The following is a 23011-nucleotide window of genomic DNA, read 5'->3' on the forward strand; positions in this document are numbered from 1 at the left end:
TGTGAATGCAAAGTCTCGGCCCTTCCTTTTAAATGTGGCTTATGTGTGTCTTTTCCTCCCTACTCTATTTCCACGCTCTCATCTGTGGTTTACATTATTGATGTCATATTACCGAATCCTTTGTTGTCACCACATGACCTTTTGGAATGTGTTTTGTTTTTGTTGTTCAGGAGAGAGGCCTTTCTGCTGCCAGCTCTGCCCATACAGAGCCTCTCAGAAAGGGAACCTGAAGACACATGTCCAGAGTGTCCACCACATGCCTTTTGACAACAGCCAGTATCCAGATTCAAGGAACTTGTTGCTGGGCCCCGAGGAGCAAGGAGAGTTCGGACCACAACAAACCTTACAAAATCAGAATTAGGGCCTCTCAACTGAAGAGGCCATCATCATCACTTGGAATAATAGGAGGATTGGATCAACGTTGAATTTTAAGGGTGACAATGTGAAACATTTTCCTCACTTCAGGCAACATCCTTTAATGAGGGTTTTATGTATTTCTTGTAGTTTTTGACAGAGACGTTTTGTAATCATAAATATAAAATGGCTGCTCTTCACAATACTAAAAGTAAAATTAAGTCACAAAACTTTTTTTTTTTTTGCTCCACTTCTTAGAATTGAAGGTCAATTTACATTTTCTGAGGTCATTGGCATCGAAAAAAAAAATGTATTTTTTATTGGAACTGCTGTGGCGTGCTACTGAAGCGGCCAAACTTTTTCTTTTTGTCCCTTCTTGTCACGGCAGCATGCTATTGTCTATAATCTGCTGTAACTATTTTTAATTAATTACTTTAACTACTTTCTATTTTAATGAATTTGTTAATAACCGATTATGAAATTGGGTGATGTTTCCTTTAAATATTTGAGAAGAAATGATAGGAATCAAATTATTTGAGAGGTCACACACAGCAGCAAACCAGCTTAAAATGAACTGAAGTGATTATTTGATTATCAATATCATGGCCAATAAATGTTATCTACATTGTATAACTGATTAATCGACTAATCATCACAGCCATAAAGAATTCTTCTTCTGGGCTAAAAGCCATTAAAGTGTCTTGTGTGAGCCAGCATGTGCAAATGTGGTAAAGTCACTTGGCTCCACTCTTTAGTGAAATCTTAAGAGTGACCACTCTGAAGGAAATGATAAGAGGCAGGGAGGCGAGACTAGCGAGAGAGAGAAAATGAGAGAGACTGCTCTAATGCTCATTAAAAAGAGTTGCTTTTTAATAGCCATTATAAATGAGTGTACCATTTTTATGGCCATACAATTATTGTCAATTGAAGAGGAAGAGGCTGAGTGCCGGCACTTTCCATCTATATAACTCCTTTATATTACTGAGCCTTTCTCACATTGACACTTTGACTTTGATTTACACTGCGAACCTGCAGTGGGAGGGGCCTGAAGACTCTGATGGAAATTACACAAAGTAAAGGCCAGCTGTTGCACTTATGGAGGCAAATATGTCTGCTAATGCTAGCGTGCTTGCTCTGTGAATTTTTCTTTTTTTTCTTTTTTCTTTTTTTTTCACAGCTGAGACAGCAGGATACAAGCTGTGGCCCACACCATCAGACGTTTTTTCGAATGTTTCTTTTCTACTACTAAAAATATGTTGCATTTGACCTTTTAATGACATAATCAGTGCAACATACAGCCACTTCAAATGCCTGTACGGGTTACTGTAGCTTAATCTGCTTTGTGTTATCACCATTTGCATTGTATATTGGCACTGGGCAAAACCATTGATCACACAGTCAGTTTTATAACTGAAGAGACAAAATCGTATTCTCAGAATAGAGGGTTTTGTTTTTTTAATTGTATGATTTGATGACTGGTAGATTGGTGAAGTGAAGCATGACAAGATAGTCCTTCTTAGTCCTACAGTTGCAAAAGTCACATTGGGGCTCCAGGATCTTCCATGAGGATGCTTACAACTTCATGACTTAGAGGGCCATTCCAGCAGCCTTGCTACCAAATAGTGATGTTGAACCCTACAGAATTGGAAAGCAGGCACAGAGAATATGTTTACATGCAGTCAATATTCAGATTGAGGTTAAAATTTCAATTTCTGAAATCCTGTTTTCAAGCATGAGTTACTCCTGCATACTTATTCAGATCTAAATCGCGACGCACAGACAGCAACATAACGCAAATAGACGTTTCCGTACGATATATGAGGTAATCACGTCACCCATCACAATAAATGGTTCTATCATGTCGCCATGTTTTGCCATTGTTTACCTTTGCTTGTTTGTTTCCGGTGGGCTGTGTCCCATGCGGACTTATATACACACATATATATGTGAGTGTATATTTATGTACACACTGTGACATTTTCACCGAATATTCAGAAAAATGTGAAAACGCCACAGAGAAATCAATGTATTCAAGTTAGGCTCATTTAGCAAGTGGCAACATAAGATGGCCGCTGCTCATACAAGTACTTTGGCCCAAGATTCCTTGCGAACAGGGCATGTGCATACTTGACTATCTAGAGCAGTGGTGTCCAAACTACGGCCCTGGGACCATTTGCGGCCCGCCGTCCATTTTTCAGTGGCTCGCGACGTGCTAAAAATTGCATTTGACTCAGTTCAAATAAAATTCACAAAAACAAAAATGTTTGGAGATGGTCAAAGAAAGAAGGGAGTGTATCGAAAAACAGGTGCCATTAAAGGTTATTTTAGTTAACTAAAACTTTTGATTTTTAGTAGATTTATTTTGATATAAACCGGAAAAATGACGTTTTAAAGTATGTCACACAGAAGTGACGTCATCGAGCAGCAGCCAATAGAAAAGCACCTTCAGATGACGTTGCTCCCATGGTGTTTTTTAAATATTGCGCACAAGTAATACACATTTTAAATAAATAATACTAATACTGAAACTAACAAACTAGACATTTTTTTAAATAACTAAACTATTAAAAACTAACAGAACCACCCTGAAAATGAATAAAAACTAACCAAAATGAAAAATTCCAAAACTATAAACCCTACTGCCATATTACAAATAAATTGGTTTAGATTCTGTAGCATTTTTCTAAATGTGCAAAAGCACAAATTATTTGTACAATTTTTAGGACTGAACATAATTTCTGTTTACAATATTATGTGACCCATGCGTCCTTCTGATTTCCTGTATGTGGCCCTCAAATGAAAAATTTGGACACCCCTGATCTAGAGCACATGTGTCAAGATCCGGTCCTCGAGAGCCAGAGTCCTGCATGTTTTCGAGGTTTCTCTACTCCAACGCACCTGATTCAATGATCAGGATAATTATCAGGCTCCTGCAGAGCTTGCTTATGAGCTTAAATATGAATCAGATGTGTTGAAAGTGGAAAACCTCCAAAACCTGCAGGACTGCGGCCCTCGAGGACTGCAGTTTGACACCTATGCCAATATTTGGGTTTTGAAGGGCAATTGACTGCATGTAGACGTATTTATAGTCTTAACACAGATGTGGTTTCATGTCTTTGTGCATTTATTTCCCAAGATACTGAAAAACATGATTAACATCCACCCAAGTGTTTGTGCCTACCTCCTCTACATGATGATGGTCTTTGCACATATTTTTTGATTTTTTGTATCCTCTACTTTGGCTTATTTCTTCAGCGCCCCCTAAATTGAATAAGCCATGCCTTGACTCATTGGAAAAAATCACAAGGTCCCTTGTCAGGGACTAAAAGTGGTGGGTACGTTTTTGCACGCAGACTATTCCAACCAGTTAACATACCGAGTACGAGACTGTTCGTCTATTTTGAAACCTCAGTAGTTTTTACAGAAACAAACAATGGATGTAATACCAGCTAGTTGTTGAGATATGCATATTATGTTGCGTACCTTATGTTTAATGATACACAAACGTGTGTATTGATGGATGTGGGTAGTGAAAATACTTGAAAATGGATATTCTAGCCTTGTAGTATAGAATAATACTAATAATACCCACGTTGTACAGAATTCCCTTTAAGATTAACTCCTCAGTTAGAAATTTGTACTCCGAAGTGTGACTTAGTGAAAGTGTGAAGATGGAATGACTGTAATATAAACTGTTTATCTGTAATCCACTCTTACCAAACTCTATATACAGCAGTAGAAACCAAATGGCATTAATAGTGCACTTAGACTAGATTACAGCTTTAACCTTTCATTCTGTTCAATTCTAGTCAAGGTTACTTTGAGAATGGTATAGCAGTTACAGCTAATACAATTGTAATAATTTTGGGTTTAGAGAGGCTTTTTGCATAGATTTTTAATGACAGATGATCTTTTTTGTAATGGTTGTGTGTCACACCATTTTAGCAATTTTTCCTCATGGAAAGTTTGACAAGTCGAGGTGCAGCAGGGCTCATTTTTCATGAAGATGTAAGAGCTTGTTTTTAGTCTCTCTGCTAAATTGTAGGACTGTTGTCATTAGCTGGCCGTGTCTGGCCTCCCACAGGGGTTGTTTTTTTTCCCCTTTTGCTGAGGGTTTGTTACATATTTTAAATTGTGTTTTTGTGTCAGTGAGCTTTGTATTTGTATTGAACCTCATGATTAATGTACCTAACAAGACCTTCTTATTCCAATTGTTTTGGTTGAAATCTGTATTTATTATCACTTCAAAAAGGACAGGAGGACAGAGGCAGGACAGGTGTGTTTGGTAATTTTGATTTTCTAGGTCATTATTTTGTGTTTTTTTGTTTGTTTTGTTTTTGATTTTGTCATTTTCAAGCCAGCAAGCCGACGTGAAAGCTCTACCTCGTCTGAGCCATTCTCAGTTCTGTTCGACTTTTGTAAATTTCAAAAACATGTAATGTCATGTCCAAAATAAAGACACACAAAATGATAACTCTTTGTCAGTGTTTCATCTTGTTGTCCTCACTAGATTTAATTGCTCCTCATCCACTTGTGATGGAACACACCCACATTTAGATGAAACACAGGCTCAGATTTAATTTATTATTCTTATTCACCTTTCTGGTCTGAACTTTGCCAAGAACCTTTCAGTGCATGTAAGAATCACAAATGACATGACATGTATTGTACACTGCTTTGCTGCTCACAGGACCTCTTGGTGCCAAAGCACTCACTGTCATCAACTGGGCGCACATTATTAAATAATTTCTTCACACTAGTGTTGCTCCGATACCGGTATCGGGAGAGGTGCCGATACTACATTAAAATAGTGGTATCGGTATCGGTGACTACTCACAAGTAACATGCCGATACCATTAATTCCAACGCTAATATAGTAATTGTGTCTTGCTCGTGTACGACATTCACTGGTATGTGACATGTTCACTGCATGCTGAGCTAAGATATCCTATTGGCCCTTGAATGCTCTGAACCAATGGCAGGACAGCTTTGAGGCATGTTGAGGAAAAAAAACCTCAAGTAACATTATGGTACCGGTATCGGCCGATACTGCAAAGCAGGGTATCGGTATCGGGAGCCAAAAAACGGTATCGGAACAACACTACTTCACACACCAGCATATTTCATGGACATATTCTGTGGCCAGCATAACTTTTAAACCGGTGAGCAGTCAACCACTAGTGTAGATGAGGTGAAAACACACGAGACCAAAGCTACACTTGAATCTGTTCCCTTTCATAGCCTGTGACACATCTGATGGATGTGAACTTTGATGGTGCCTGCGCTGTCGGCACCTTGATGTCCACGTGTGGCCGCGCGCTTGAAGGGGACCTGCCATGCGGCAGTGATGAGAAACCCATAGCCTTCAACTTTGAAGGACCACATAGGGATTTGTTGCTACTTTGCCAGTCTCTTTCATGTGCTATGTCAATGTGCACCATTTGTCTGTCAGCTTGAGTGACGGCGGAGTGACGGGTTCCCTCTGAGAACATGGCACATAACGCTAATGCCAGGCAGGCCCGCGGGCTGAGAAAAGACTGCAGCTGCCCGTCACTCTTTCCAACCTCATCAGTCACTCTGACGGCCCTGAGCTCCCTGAAACCTGTTGGCTGACATCTCCTTTCTTTGTCACACAGCACAGTGAAATAGAGTGACTGACTGAATGATGTGGAAAATATGCCAAATGTCAGTCTGATATGGATGTGACAGGTAGATGTGATGGAGAAAACAATCCTTCCCATGTTCTCTTTGATTTTATAACGTTATCGCCATAAAGATCTGCTGAAGCCAGGATGACATGCAGGGTTTACATTTCTACGTTCAGACTGACATACAGTACACAATGACACCTTTAAATTTGAAAGCCACATAGGTCCGACGTTTGAGATACGAGTAACATAATTCACACAGAAATAAGTTGCAGTTCAGCATGCATCAAACAAATAAGGCACTTTGGATGACCACAACTTACAACGTACAAACAAACCACTGTCAGCACCTAAAGTAAAAACAGGAATGAAAACAGATGGATGGTTAGAAATGGTCCAACTAACATTTTGCTTATTTTAATTTTTAATTTTTTTTTGCAACACCTGTCCCCAAAAAAAGGACAAGCCAAGGAAAAGGAGTGTGAAAAAGAAATTTCTACACGGGTTACATGAATTCCAAAGATGCCAGCACCTATACTGTTTTCTAATATCCATCCATCCATCCATCCATCCATTTTCTTTCTTGACCGCTTATTCCTCACTAGGGTCGCGGGGGCTGCTGGAGCCTATCACAGCTGGTTTTGGGCAGTAGGCGGGGTACACCCTGGACTGGCTGCCAGTCAATCGCAGGGCACACAGAGACGAACAGCCATCCACACACACAAGCACACCTAGGGACAATTCGTAGCGCCCAATTAACCTGCCATGCATGTCTTTGGAATGTGGGAGGAGACCGGAGTACCCGGAGAAGACCCACACAGGCATGGGGAGAACATGCAAACTCCACCCATGAAGGCCGGAGCCTGGACTCGAACCTGAGTCCTCAGAACTGGGAGGCGGACGAGCTAACCACTCGGTCACCGTGCCGCCCTGTGTCATATAACATGGCATCAAAATTAAGATGCTTTATTGTTGTAAAGTTTCATAACACTTGTTAACTTATTTGTACACTTCTGAGTAATCAGAAGGACACTCTAAAAACAGATATGTCAAAAGTAATCCAACTAGTGTCAAAAATGGCCCGAACCGATACAAGGGTCAATTTGACCCAACTGTCTGCATTGTTTTGTATGAAATAACACATTGTTTTATACAAACTAAACCATTTTTTTTTTTTTTTAACGGTTGTGTTATGCAAAACGACCCAAGTTTTGGAGGGTTGTTGGATAATTGAGTCAAAACAAGCCAATTAGTGGTAAATTGACCATTTTTGAGTGTGAGATAAGTATGTGTGAGCAATACTAAACAAAATGCACCAAGCTGTGCGTGTCTGTGAAAATACCAAAACCCAGTCTAGCCTGCCCCTGCACACCTTGTGCTAGACTTTGACTGAACACAAAAAATGAGCCCTTAAGGTTTACACTCACAAAAACAGGCGCAAACCTCTTGTAGTAAAGAGATGTGGAGGCTAATCTACTAATGGGCGCACCGATTATTCTGCCAAATGCGTAAAATTGCCACACCATTCATTGTGCGTGTTTCTGGGAGGAGTAGATGCAAAAAAGAATAATAATTGACGATGTGCAATGAGATTTATTACATTTAAGATGAATTACACTCGTGTGCAATGTAACTGGAGTTATGAAAAAGAGAAGGTGTAAACATTTTTGAAATGCCAGAAACAAAAATCTGGCTTCTCCCCAAAAAATGGTAGACTGCATACATAGCATATGCATCTTGCTCCCCCTCAGAACACTAAGATCAAGTTCTCCATGGTCAAAACCATCACTGCTTCCAAAGGAGCAAAAATTATGGCCACCACCAGCACTTTTACAGCTGTTGCCAGTTGTGCCATAATCATTCAGTCATAGATCATGCTCAGCATACCCACCGATAATCTCCACAGAATCTGTTAAAGTCATGCAATTTAACGACAGCTGTTTGGATTCATTTATTGTTTTATAACACTACAATTTTTGCTGAGGTACGCCTGACAGCTGTTTTTAACTAACTTGGTTGCGCAATTGAAAACTGGTCTCACTTTTTCGCTATCATGTCACGTTTTTGAGCTATAGGATCCATTTTCTTAAAAAAAAGTAAATGAATATTTATGGAAAAAAAAAAAAGAACACTAAAATTGAATTGTTACAAGCTTTGAAAATAAAATAAAATAAAATAAAAAACAACAATCCAGCATAACACAAAATATAACTTTCAATGGTACGCCCATGGTTACAAGTTTAAGAGAATAGCTAGCACTAATCTTTAAAATCAAGTTGCCACACAGCTGTAGATTAGTCCAATTGTAAACAGCTCTTCTTACTACAGTCTACCACAGCTAACCAGTGGAATTTTGCTTATCTGGAGGGTAAAGCTGTGGAGAAAAAAAAATGACATGCTAGAAAAAACAAAAAACAAAAACTGGCTTCAATTTTGTTATCACCTTGCCAATTTTAGCTATTAATCAGCATAAAAATCCAACTCAATAGAAATCGCCCCCCCCAAACAAAACATGTTTCCCCAGTGTAATATTGAGATAATATATTGTAATGGCAGTTAATACTGATGAAATGTTTGCTTGCCAGTGTAATGTATTATTTATATCCCCCTTATATATAATAGGAAAATGTTTTGAAACAAACTGAAGCTTCGGAATGGACTGTGTGATTGTAGCCTGACAAGCCACACCCACTTTGAACTGGGAAGAAAAAAAAAAAAAAAAAAAAAAAAAAAGTTGGTCTGGTCACTCATCCCTTGAAAGTGAGCCCAGCCTGGCTCGAAACGGCCAGGCAAGTCAAATGTGTTTATTTGCTGTGACAAAGACACTCTTCGGCACTGGAAATCAATCATCACAAGAATCATCAAGTTTTTATCGCAACAACGACATAAGTAATTCACAGTGTCTCTCTGAGTAGCCATGTTGAATGTACTCCATATCCGCCCACCATTACTGTTTACTCACGGACTTACATATGAATATTATGGGTTTCCAGGCGTACCTCAAATCCAAACTATAAAACTTAGACATTTCTCAAAGCACGTAGTTTATTTTATTTTGCATTCATTTAAACTATTCTGGTATTGCAGGGAATGTCAATGTGCTGTTGTAGCGGAGTGAGCAAACATTGATCTGTATCTGCCACCAGGGAGCACTATGTCTCTCTAGTGCCTGCTGAATGGCTTTCCTCAGGAGACAAGGGTAACGTCAGAGACCAAATGGCACTTGTACATGTACAATTGCTACAGTGCCGTGGCTTTCGGAGGGGCAAATACATTTCAAAACACTACAGTGCGAAACAGCCTTGACAATGGAGCGCCCACCCGAGAGTCGAGCGTCGTCTACATTTCCCAGGCAAAAGGCCAAACACATTTACAACACTTCAAGTATACGCGACACAAAAACGCCCTCTCTGCAGTGAAATATGTAAATATTGCACTAATCAAAGGGTTGTGGTATCGCAAAATGCCACAGAAAGGTTATGACCTGGAGCCTGTGCTAATAGGGGAGCAGGGGATGGGGAGAGGATGGAGTTGCGGAGGGAGGGCTGGCGGGTTGAGTTGTTGTGGTGGTTGGTAGGAGGAGGTGGAGGTGGAGGAGGAGGGGGGTGGGCAGTGTGTGGGGAGGTGCAGAGGAGTGACAGCTACCACAGGCATTTCTCCTGCCTGAGGAGGACCTTCACTTGCTGACCTCCGCCGCCTGCACTCCAACGCTCTGACAGTAATGAACAGGAAGGGGCTGTTTATGCATATCAAATGTTATTTACTCTCCCACAGTCAAGTGTAGCCACAGAGGAAACAACGAGGACGGAACAAAAAGCAGGATATTCCCAAAGACCGTGGGCTGCCATTAGAACAATATGTACCCGAACGCAGAGGCCTCGCTTGAGCACTGAGGTTAATTTTTCTATCCAAATGAATTACATGCGATAGTTTGTAGGGCTTTTTTTTTTTTTTTAAAGACTACACACTGTTACCTTGTTAAATGTTATCGCCTGCAAGTATGTAAGAGAGCTTGACAATGAACTGCTCTTACTATCTATTTACTTCAACTATCTAGCGCTCTGCCAAACAAACGCTTATATCCTGAGACAGAATCAAGAGGATGCTAACACACACTCGAGTCATGTAATATATTTTAAGCAGGATTAATTCTTCTCCACATTGACATGATTGGTCTTAAATAGCACAAACCTCAAAGCCAGAGGGAGGAAAAGCCTGAGTGGAATTATTCAAGGGAATGACGTTGGACGACAAGCTCAAGAACATAACCTTGAGCGGGAACAATGAAGAATCAGCCGCCAGAAAACGTTTGTGTTTTCACAAGCCTGCGTGTCATCGTCATTGCTTTACGGCTCAGCTTCATTTCCCATCAGCCCTTGTGAGAATTAAGTTGGATCTTAAGTATGTAAATGAGAACCTATTCCGTGGCCCCCGCCCTCTCTTTATATGAATCCCAGGACAGACCATGACATTTAACATCGCCTTCACTAATTTGTGCTTAATAGCCAAAAAGTGATTAGAATTAACATTAATGACATTTCATATGTCTCCCCTTCTCCATTCATTAGCTCTCGCTGCTGCTAGTGAGAAGTTAATGCTGCTTCCTAAATCTTACTCTCTTTTTTTGCACACTTTTTTTTCTCTGCTCCTTTTCAAGAACACAACAAGCTAGATTAAAAAAAAAGAAAAAAGATGGGGTACTTTAGGGGTGTGATACAGTTTTTAAATTGGGAATTTAATCTATCGGCCATATCCTGTTTATCAATTGAAATAGGTGTCAGTGGAGATTAAGAGAAAAGGGAGAGGATACGTCCCTTTTATGTATTTTCCTTCAAACTTTCTCGTTTAAACAGACGCTGTCCAAAGTGCTCCATCTCGTCTTCATCCCGGGTAACTACAGAATTGCTCCTCAGAAGAGGCACATCATAAGGGATAACACGGCCTGAAGAAGTGTTGCATTCTATTGTCATTTCCTTGCTTGGATCACAGCATTGGAGAGTGTGACTTGCAATTATGGGACACTTTCAAACATCTCATTGTGGTCATTAGTAATAATCCCCAACCTTGTCCAAGGACATGTGGCTTTGTGCTATTTTAGTGTCGTTGAGAGGTCACATGACCTTTCCAAGCATGTGACACAGGCCACCAACCTTACATTTACATAAATTGTTGTTCTAATTTAGAGACAATGAAACCAGAGTAGAATGTGGGGATGTTATGAATAAACCATTAGCCCCAAAGTAATCAACCAATTAAAAAAAAAAAAAAACTTGGAGGGGTAGGCTATGTGCCATTACGGAATCAATTTGAAGGTGGATTTCAGGAAGAAAGAACAGAAACAGAGCAAACACAAAAGACAGATCCCGAGACAAAAGGGTAAATTAATGAATGTAATGGATCTTTATTGTCATGGCACATGCACAAGTACAGAGCAATGAAATTGACCGAAATTCAAAAAACATTCAAAAAAAAAAAAAAAAAAAAAGTGCGAGGCAGGACAGAAAGACCTTCCACTACTCGCTCTTCAGTGCCCGGAGATTTGAGATGAGAAAGGAAGATGCGAGAGAAGGGTGAGGGTGTAAAAAGTAATGGAGGTAAAGGTACGTACATGATCCGGCATTCATCCAAAATCTGAACAATTTGTTTACAGATGCCCCCGAATACTAACCAATGAGTAGTGATTGTCATTTTAGATCTCATTTTTGTAATATACTATGCATAATACCACTGGCCACCGTTCAGCAGGGTGACAACACATCTCTGCTGGTCAGGTTATTGCGGCTTCCTGCTCCATTCCCCTCCTACCGCAATAAGACCTCCTCCTCCATAAGACCCGCAAACACCTCCCGAACCCAGTCCCTCAATAACCCATCTGCTCGTGACCTTCACCACTGCTAATAATAGCAACAATAATCACAGTGTATTATGTTCTTATTTGATTTGTTTGAAGTGATGTTTGTGTTTTCTATGCTGTGTGTGCACTGTAACAAGTTTTACCCCGCTTAAACTTAAAAAATATATAAATTAATAAAAATGATTGAACCCACAACCTCCCAGTCACAGGGTGGACACTCTACCACTAGTCCACTGAGCCGGTTTTGTTAACTAGACAAAAAATAAATAAATAAATAATATATCCATCCATCCATTTTCTTGACCGCTGATTCCTCACAAGGGTCGCGGGGGTTGCTGGCGCCTATCTCAGCTGGCTCTGGGCAGTAGGCGGGGGACACCCTGGACTGGTTGCCAACCAATCGCAGGGCACACAGTGACGAACAACCATCCATACGCACAAGGACACCTAGGGACAATTTGTAGCGCCCAATTAACCTGCCATGCATGTCTTTGGAATGTGGGAGGAGACCGGAGTACCCGGAGAAGACCCACGCGGGCACGGGGAGAACATGCAAACTCCACCCAGGAAGGCCAGAGCCTGGACTCGAACCGGAGTCCTCAGAACTGGGAGGCGGACGTGCTAACCACTCGATCACCGTGCCGCCCACATAAATTATATATATCCATCCATCCATTTTCTTGACCGCTGATTCCTCACAAGGTTCGCGGGGGTTGCTGGCGCCTATCTCAGCTGGCTTTGGGCAGTAGGCGGGGGACACCCTGGACTGGTTGCCAGCCAATCGCAGGGCACACAGTGACGAACAACAATCCATACGCACAAGGACACCTAGGGACAATTCGGAGCGCCCAATTAACCTGCCATGCATGTCTTTGGAATGTGGGAGGAGACCGGAGTACCCGGAGAAGACCCACGCGGGCACGGGGAGAACATGCAAACTCCACCCAGGAAGGCCAGAGCCTGGACTCGAACCGGAGTCCTCAGAACTGGGAGGCGGACGTGCTAACCACTCGATCACCGTGCCGCCCAAATAAATTATATATATCCATCCATCCATTTTCTTGACTGCTTATTCCTCACAAGGGTCGCGGGGGGTGCTGGCGCCTATCTCAGCTGGCTTTGGGCAGTAGGCGGGGGACAGCCTGGACTGGTTTCCAGCCAATCGCAGGGCACACAGAGACGAACAACCATCCACACTCACAAGCACACCGAGGGACAATTTGGAGCGCCCAATTAACCTGCCATGCATGTCTTTGGAATGTGGGAGGAAAATATATATATATATATATATATATATATATATATATATATATATATATATATATATATATATATATATATATATATACATATATATATATATATATATATATATATATATATATATATATATATAGATAGATAGATTAGTAATTAATATTGTATTGCCCATCACAAAGCTACAAACCCACTTGGCCAACAGAGTACACTCAAACTATATTTATTAATCTTAAAACATGATCCTTATGCAACATGTGAACTAGAGATGAGGTGAGGATGGAGAGAGAAGAGGAGAAAGATGATGGAGAAGGCAAAATATCCCATTTATAATATGGTCAGTCTTTCAAGAGATGTCAGACAACACCAACAAACAGATTGTCTAACAAGCAAATGATCCGGACAAACACGTGGCAACAGGCCGACACAATCTAAAGCTGTAATTAATTAATATCATATCAAAGTAAGTGTTGGCCTTCAAACTACCAAATTCTAAACACTCACCCAAAGCCCAACAACATAGTCCAGTCTTTAATGGCTACAGATACAGTACAATGACATTTGTTTTTAAAGCGCATTCACTCAACACATAGAAACGTGGTCTCCCGGGTGGGGAAGCAAACCCAGGCCGCCTGCATCGGAAGCAAGCAGCAGTAACCACTCCGCCAACCCAGAGCCCATGTACAATAGTGCCATGGTGGTACTGATGTGCTTTCGTTTTCAATGCGCATGCGCAAGTCCGTTTGACTCAAACTAAATATGTTACCCAGAGGACATGGAAACAAGAAGTTTATCCATCCATCCATTTTCTTGACCGCTTATTCCTCACAAGGGTCGCGGGGGGTGCTGGCGCCTATCTCAGCTGGCTCTGGGCAGTAGGTGGGGTTCACCCAGGACTGGTTGCCAGCCAATCGCAGGGCACACAGAGACGAACAACCACTCACACTCACAAGCACACCTAGAGACAATTCAGAGCGGCCAATTAAACTGCCATGCATGTAACAAGAAATTTAATTGGAAGGAAATCAAGTACTTAATTTTGGGTCCTTTGGACTTATTTTTAGTACCATCGAAATCAAAACTAATGTCTATCAATGCAAAATAAATACTTTTCACAATAAAAATCAATACCTTTATCCTGTTTTGAATGGATATTATTACCGTCAATGAAATGCTGATTGCAATCCTTTTTACTGTGTGTGGTAGGCGAAATAAACCATTCATGTTCATTGAGAGAGAGGGGGAGTGAGGAGAGAGAGAGAGCGCTAATAAAACCATGTGTACACAATTTTAATACATTCAGAATTGTCATTTAGAACATAACAAATTCAAAATCAATCTGGACACTTCAACAAATGTAGGCAAAGGGAGTCAGGGCATTTTATTGCAGGGTTGTGTGTAGGGGTTGGCAGTGTGAAGATCTAAGGTGATCATGGATTTGAGAGACAGGCCAATCTCCCGCCTAGACAGACTCAAGAGGGACGTGTCAGTCTCCCCCAGTACCTCGGGCCAGCTGCACAACCACTGTGCTAAATGTGTATTGGCAAAGTGTCGTGCCAATGCCATTAGCCAGCAGACCTAAATTCCCCTTGTAATTTTCTGTGGCACTCCTTGTTATTGGCACCTCTGATGACTGCAGTATTTGAATCCTGATTCAGGTTAAATAGATGACCGGTGGTAGCAGCACTGGGCTGATTTCTTATCACTTGTACAAGACCGTGTCGACATGCGCACTGTCCTTTGCTAACTGACTTTATTCATTGCTCAGTGCCTCATGCTCATTTAGTGGACACCAACGTAAATCCAGGAAGTCTAGATTCTAGTATAAAGTCAATACTGCATTGTTTTTTGTATTTTAGATATTATTACCATGTCTATTATGGATTACCCCCCCAAAAAATGTTTTGTCTTATTTCAATTCAAGCCCCTATGCTTATGAATTGCTTTGTTTTTTTTCCCCCCACTGAAAACATCTATTTATACTCAAATCTCTATGTAATTAAATATTTGCACTGCATGTTAGCTTATAGCCAAAGACTACAGTATGAACAGGGCTGAATTAAGATGATAATGTGCCTCCTGACATATGTAGTGTTCTCACAAGCAACTTTGCAAGGTTAGGAGTAGGGATGGGCGAGTACCGATACCAGGTATCGGTATCGGGCCGATACCAGCCTTTTTTCTAAGTACTCGAGTACTCGTGACGCAGACGAGTACAAGCGACCGATGGCAGAGGGGGAAGACGTTAAGTGAGTCCTCCTTGCCTGTAACTGGCGCTAGCTTGCAGCAGTTTTTCACCAAAACTTCACCGGTTTGGAAATACTTCAAAATTGTGAATCTTAAACTAAAAGAGTATTTTTGTGTTTTATTTTGAGCATTAAGACTATTGAAGAGTGACTGTGCTGTTTTTTTTTGGTGTCAAAATTAAAGGAAATATATTTGTTTAAAAATATCTTTTAGTGATTTTTTTATTTGTCCAAATGTACTACTGGTATCGGCAGTTGGTATCGGTATCGGTGAATACTGAGGGTCTGTGTATCGGTATCGATCTGAAAAAAGTGGTATCGAACATCCCTAGTTAGGAGTTATGGTAGGTTTAGAGCAGGGGAGGGGAGAGGTTTCGAACCATTGAGGGTGAATGGGACTTGGAAGAGGGGACAAGCTTGGTACCGAAATTTGGATGTGCACCTTTCCAACATTTGCTTCCAAATTCCAACATGAACCCAAACCCTTCCCTAAAAAAAAAAAAAAAAATGTAATAATAATTGAATATATACATTTATGTTTGTATTATTTTTTTTAAATTGAAGTTTAACAAAATTAGTTGCCCTCCCAAGTTTGATATTTTGATAAAATATGTTGTTTTGAGCAGAGCATATCTTGAGGTGGGATGGTTGAAGTGTTAGTGTTGTTGAATAGAATAGTGGGTTCAAATACTTGTAAGGTTTTCCATTGAATTTCCTCTCTGGCCTTGGGGTGTTGCATGATGTGTTGCATATGTTTTGTTCCTGCCTGTGTGTCTTTATTTTCCAATCTCCTTGGTGAGTGTTAGTGGGCAGAGCCTAATGCGTCACCCTGCTACCATTGCCAATAAGCGGTGTTTATAGGTGCAGCACAAGAAGAAGGAAGATGTCGGATTATTGCATTGCTAATGCTAACATACATTTTGTCTCTACGCAGTTCCTGTTTGTTGCGCTTCCTGTTTATTTGTCTATTGCCCAATGCAAATACCACCATGATTTTGTTTTTATTGTTATTTAGTATATATATGCTGTCAAATTATTATTTTTTAACTAATTAATCACACAATTATTATTAATTGCGATTAACCACAATTATTCTACTTTTGCTTCTACTTTTTTCTTCAATGTTTGATTAACGAATAAAATCATGGAATTAATGTCAAATCATCAAATAGAAAGTATATTTAGACTCAAAGACTGTTCTAGCGGCATTTTTCAACCTTGAAAAGAATTCTTCTGTAACAACTGTTAAACAAAACGATCAAAATTGACTCAAACAATCAATTCTCAGAACTTCTCACTGACAGGTTTAGTTCTGCTTGCGAGCACTATATTCCAGCAGCATTGGCATGCAATGCTCCGTGGAGGTTACTTGTGCAGGGAATTTTGCTCTGAGATGATACGCCAAAGCAAAGGTGTACAACTAATATGCTATTTGAATTTGGCTCTACAAAGTGTGCAGATTATTGTTCTCCAACAAGTATCAAATAAATCAGAAAGTAAAACTACCTCTACTATAGACCATGTTTATTCATCTTCCCGCCAGTGACTCGACCAAGTTTGGCTACACACTGAGGTATTTGTTTTAAAATAAGGTTAAATTAATCTCCAGAATTAATAGCCACTCCTGTTACATAAATTATATTTAGCTGCAAGTTCAATCATTTTAGTAACCAGTCCTATATTTGCATTTGCTGTGATTGTGATTGGCAGCTACTTACTTAAAACGTTCCATTAAAATACCCCAGGATTGTGATTCAATGAGCTCTAAATGTATGAGGCTTGCTTGTATCACTTTCCCTTCCCACCTGTGACCTACAAACACATTGAAACAGATACACTTTTCACATCTGGAGGGATTTGTAGCTTTGAACGTTCTTTTCACCATTTTACAAATTTTCCTTGCCGCTCTCCCCCTCCTCAGGGAATACTCCTCTTCATTGGGCCAAGACAAACAGACTTTTAAAAAACTCAAGAGCCACCCAAAAGAAGTTAAATAACCATACGCAGGAGCAATTTAGCTCTAGTGTAATTAGTATATGGCGTTTGACAACCTTGCTGAAGAAGTTTTCACCCCAGAAATGCTAAGTAGTCCCAGCAGGAGTCAGTCAGGAAGAGGAGAGAGGCTCTTAGCTGTTTAATGTATTCTTCGGCAGCCCAGAGGCCTCCAAAAACGCTGTATGTCTTTAGCATCCAGCGTACACGCACTCACACACACACGCACGCTCACGTGTCTGTCGGCAGTCAGGCTCTGAAGGAACACTGCTAATGGGGCTGTTTTTAATGAGGCAGGAAGAGGAGAGTGACCCTTGGAAGGTGAATATCTCTATCGCTCGATGTTTGCCAGTTCAGAAACAACATGTGCATGCAAGCCTGCCGCTCTCGTGCGCACACAACTGCTTTTATGCGAAATGGTATTAATGTCTAATTTGCTTTAACTGCCGTAATTACGTGCAACTCTTGACTCTTGCATTCATACACTTCTCTCGTCAGAATTTTATTTTATTATTATTATTTTTAAAACGTCTGCGGTGATTCAAAAGAGTCTGATGAAGAAGAAAAAGTGGTGCAGCAATATTCATCGACAAAGCTGCAGCTGATTTCCTCATGTTCCGCTTCACGTTGCCAGGGACATATCCAACCTCAGACCGTCAATTGACTTTATTTCACTGATTTTATGTTCTTGCAGGAGAAAAAGAAGCAAACACGGTGAGGTAGTTCTTCCAGCATCCAAAAGATGGCGCACTATGTATGGCAGGAGGAGCTTTGCGACTGTTCGGGAGCCTTGTAGCAGCTCGGCGGTGTCTGTATTTAACCTGGAACCCAGAGAGCGTCTGTGTTTCCTCTGCTGGGAATCTTCCGCTTGCAGAATTCAAAGAGGAGGAGGGAGAAGAAGGGGCTCGGCTGATGCATGGATCATACGGATGTCAGGCTTCTGCTCGTGCTGCTCAACAAGGCAGAATGTGGCTGCTTTTACAATGAAATGAGCCTGAGGATATATGACATTTCATCTGCGAGCATCAGGTTTAGTCTGTCTGCAGGACAAGTTCAGTTAAGTGCAAATCGGAGTGTAATGGGATCTTCTCTTTTTAAATATGTTGTCACATGAACATTTTTTGGGACTAATACGTTTTTTTTTGTTAAAAAAAAAAAATCAATTTGTATGTTATACTTAAGATAATTTTTCATAAGCATCCTTAATAAGTCTTATAAATAATATCAACATCTTGAAATACACTTTATTTTTTATTTTTACCGTATTGTCCAACAAAAGAAAATGCCACTTTTTGTTTGAAACAAAAGCCACCTGGCAACATTTGAAATGATGGTTATGACATGTTACAAATGAAACAATGCATTCTATTCAAACTTTGTTTACAAATCTCCAGGGACATATCTTAGCAAGTATGCATTTTTCAATAATTTGTATTCATTCTATTTTATATCTACAAACTCTCAAGTGTGATCAACCGTCAGTAAATCTAGTCTGTTCCTGTTGTGTGATTACATGTGTTCTGGTACCACACTATTACTTAACATCATTGCCTTTTACATGCTCCCATTTGAAAACACGCGTACACATACGCTACAAGACATACTGAAAATCAGTGTGACAGGTTTCAGTCGTCCCTCAGTATCCACATCCCCTCTCAGACTCTCTGCTGACATCTGCTCGATTACCTCCTACAGCCACACACACACACACATACAGACACGCTCCCCATGGCCGCTCTAAGCCCCTCTGAGCAATATGAAATGTAGTGCAGGAGAAAGCAGATACTGCCGGCTGCGTCACATCGCGTTTGCCGCCACCCGTTAGGAGTTGGTCTGTTTGACTGCCAGACGTTATGACAGCGTCAGTCATCCTCTACCCAAACAGCATGCTACAGCACACACAGGACGAAAAGTGACTTCTACCACAAGCTGAGGTGCCACAAAAAAAAAGAAAACACATTCTAGCTAATAATCGGGGAAAAGTTAGTGCAATATAGAAGTAGCTGGATCAAACTGTCACAATCATAAAACATTTATTAACCCAGGACATTTGAAGAAAAAGAAAAAAAACACTAATTGGTATTTAAGTATAAAAATAATATACACAACCAATAATTAACTTTTAAATGTAAAATTTAGTTACAAGTGTAAAAATATGTCAACCACAGAAAATCATCCCCACCAAAACAAACAAAACAAAATAAATAAATAAAAAAAGTGCAAATCCTTGCCACGTTTTTGAATGACAATAGTAATTTTCTTGGGTATAATTTTCAATTTTTCTTTCTTTGAATCTAAAACTTTAACTGCTTTTATTTTGAGCTGGTCTACACCTATTAATTCTCAACTCAAGTTTATTTATATAGCGCTTTCAAACAGCCTGAACTGTCACATAGCGCTTTATAGAAACATAAAAAACAAACATAACATACTCAGTTTTATTTCAAGGTATCGGTACTCATGACGGCCGCCGATACGAGTAATCACCCTCGTCGCCATTTGCAATCAGGAAGTAAAGGAATGCATGTCTGACAGATGCCATTAAAATGTACAACCACATACTGTATTTTGATTTGTTTTTTTCTCTCCCTGCCCATTATTAATTAATTTATGCATTTTTTTTTATTATGGGTTCTATAAAAAATATGTAGTTTATGAACAAATGGGAGCAAGAAAATTGCCATTCATTTTATTACATTTTAAGGAAAAATGCTGTAGTGTGACATTTACGTCATTTTAAAATGATCTGTCATTATTTTTAATTTTATGTGTCAAAAACGCTATTGGTGTCGGTACTTGGTATTGGTGACTACTCAAGAGTTGAGTTCTCATACTTTTATCGGTCTGGAAAAAAAGTGGTATCGAACATCCCTACTTTACAGTATTAAGAAGCAAATTTATGTCATACTGGCAGATCTGATAATTGTCACATCAGGTACAAATACTTCAGACCATCCATCCATCCATCCATCCATCCATCCATCCATCCATCCATCCAACCATCCATCCATTTTCTTAACCGCTTGCTCCTCACAAGGGTCACGGGGGTGCTGGAGCCTATCCCAGCTGGCTTCGGGTAGTAGGCAGGGTTGACTTTAAACCATTTGTGCATTATTTTTTTGCCTATGCCATGTGAACGTGTTTGTATATTATGTCAATGCATAAAGAATACAGATGGAAGCACAAACTGATTACAGTCAAGGACACACGTCAAGAAAGTCAAATAAATAAATAAAATACACAGGTGTGCATTCAAATATAGCGGATACTTTTATGACACGTAGAAGATGTGAGGTCTGCTTTTCACAGGACATCCGACAGCGTCGACAGCCCTGTGAGCTCCCATGTGGCGTGAACGTTTTCCAGACAGCAGGACAGGACGCTCTGACATCGGCACCGCCGCCCCCTCCTCATCCCCACCTCCGAGCCTCAGCCACCGCCTCGCACCTTTCAGGACAGCAACCCCCGGAAGAGGCAGGAGAATGAGAGGTGATGGACAAGGCGGACAGCGGTGCAAGCAAGTCGGCCTCTCAGGCTTTCGACAAACAAGCTTTATGGACACACAGCTCCCTATGACATAAACAAACAGAAGAGGAAACACGGTTGAAGTGGCAGTCATCAAAATATTTTTAGTCATTTTTGTCTGTGTGCATCAGGGTTATTATAGTTTTAGTTATTGTTTAATTTTAGTTATTTTTTTATTTTGTTTTGATTTTTTTTTAAATTTAGTTTGAATTAATTTTCAGTGTGTTTTTGTTAGTTTTAGTTTTTTTAAATAAATGCTTAGTTTTAGTTTAGTTTTAGTTAGTTTCAGTATTAGTTTTAGTTTAAAAAAAATATATTACTTGTGCGCAATATTAAAAAAATCACCATGCGAGTGACATCATCTGAAGGTGCTTTTCTATTGGCTGCTGCTAGTTGACGTCACTTCTGTGTGACACATTTTCAAACGTCCTTATTCCGGTTAATATAAAAATAAACGTACTTAAAATCACATTTAACTCATTCACTGCCAGTCATTATAGAAAATTTTTACATTTCCAATACTCGCGTGATATTACATTCAATAATTATATATAAACCGAATCTACCAAATAACAGAATAGACTCCCTACTTTTTGTCCCGTCCCGTTCTTTTATAATTGACAGTAGAAAAATGTAGGTTTGCCAAAATACAGCCATTTCTCCCATGGACTCTGAAACTGTGTTTATTTCCTATAAAATGGGGCAATGATGTCATCTACCGGTGGTTGGGCATCAGTAAAGTTGTTTCCAAGTTTGATATTTACAGTGGAGCATGCTCAGATTCGCCCCCATTTAGCACCGTTCTAAAAAATACAATTGACAAGTATACTTGTCAAAGGCAGTGAATGAGTTAAAATCATCCCCAAAGGCTCATGCATTAAATTAATTACCAAAGACGAAAACGAAAGACATTTTTGCTGTAATTATAGTTAGTTTTAGTTAGTTTCCGTATTAGTTTTTTTCTTATTATTATGATTTTAAATTTTAGTTAACTAAAATAACCTTGGTGTGCATTTAGTGTTGTCATGTATTATACTTTGTGGTTCCGTTAAATTCACAATGTTCTAGAAATCTTTTTCTAGTAGTCTTTTTTTTTTTTTTTTTTTTTTTACCATTCACAGACCTTCCTTCACAGCCAATGTTGAGAAAAAGATTCTTAAAAAAATAAATTAATTAAAAAAATAAAATAAAAAAATAAAAATAAAAACAAGTCTACAAGTACAACAAGTATTGACTAGTTTAATATAAATTCTGGCATTATAATTCCCATCTACTAACATTGAAAAGGACATTATTCAAATAGAGATTGTATTACAACTTTGTCTCGATTTACAGTGTGTTTGTACGAGACAACTCTGATTTTTTTGCTCTCAAGTGACGGAATTCAGACCTGTTCCAAATAACAATTTCAGCCTGAACTAATAACAAGCTTGAGTGGAAAAACTGTACAATGATTGTGCGTCTATCCCCAAACATTCAAATGAACACTTTGAAAAACACCTGCTGAAAATGTAAACTATAACATAATCATAGAAAATTAGGTGGTCTAAATATGCTACATAAAACTACTGTATGTCAATCATTAAAAAATGAAAATAATTACAGATGGCAGCCAGTTTAATAATATAGAGATGTCCCCCATTTAAATTAACTGGGGGAAGAATCAGCTCAGCAGCGTCCGAGCGAGGGGATTTGGGTTTGTTAACTGCATCATTTGTGACTTTATGTACAGGATACAACAATATTTAGATTTCATACAGTAGAACATGCAGGGGGAAAATAGGCAAACAGGTTAGTTTTGCAAATTGCTAGTACTGTATGCATTATACCTTACTGAATGGGTTGGGCGTGGATTTACAGTATGTTTGCTTTTTGCAAGCATCACACATTTATTTAAAACAAAAAGTTTGCTCTGGTCGCAGTTGCAGTGATTGCACATCTTTTTGTGTATTATGCCATGATGCCAAGGTAACAGAATACAAATAAAGACAGCACAAATAGCATCATTTTTTAAGGAGTGGTAGCAAAAAGAAACTCGCTATGTACAGGAGAGTGACAGACAGGGAAAGATGGTAATACGACAGCTTCCTCCAATGAGTGACAGCAAGCCCTGTAAGCAGAGTTCATCTCTTATA

At 39.7% G+C, this 23011-nt stretch overlaps 1 protein-coding gene across 4 annotated transcripts in view; it reads left to right on the top strand.

Moving 5' to 3' along the window:
• LOC144022225 (zinc finger protein 516-like) overlaps window positions 1-19482 on the top strand; it is a 72254-nt gene extending 52772 nt beyond the window's left edge. For 3 of the 4 annotated variants that reach the window (XM_077526858.1, XM_077526856.1, XM_077526857.1), the window contains one exon: window positions 171-4828. In XM_077526858.1, the coding sequence (XP_077382984.1) occupies window positions 171-230 (60 nt within the window). In that variant the 3' untranslated portion in view covers window positions 231-4828. Of the gene's footprint in view, window positions 1-170; window positions 4829-18045 lie in introns of those variants that run through there. The other variant, XM_077526860.1, reaches the window with a different exon arrangement.
• Window positions 19483-23011: the final 3529 nt, after the last annotated feature.

The sequence above is a fragment of the Festucalex cinctus genome, chromosome 7, assembly GCF_051991245.1.
Source record: "Festucalex cinctus isolate MCC-2025b chromosome 7, RoL_Fcin_1.0, whole genome shotgun sequence".
NCBI lineage: Eukaryota > Metazoa > Chordata > Actinopteri > Syngnathiformes > Syngnathidae > Festucalex > Festucalex cinctus.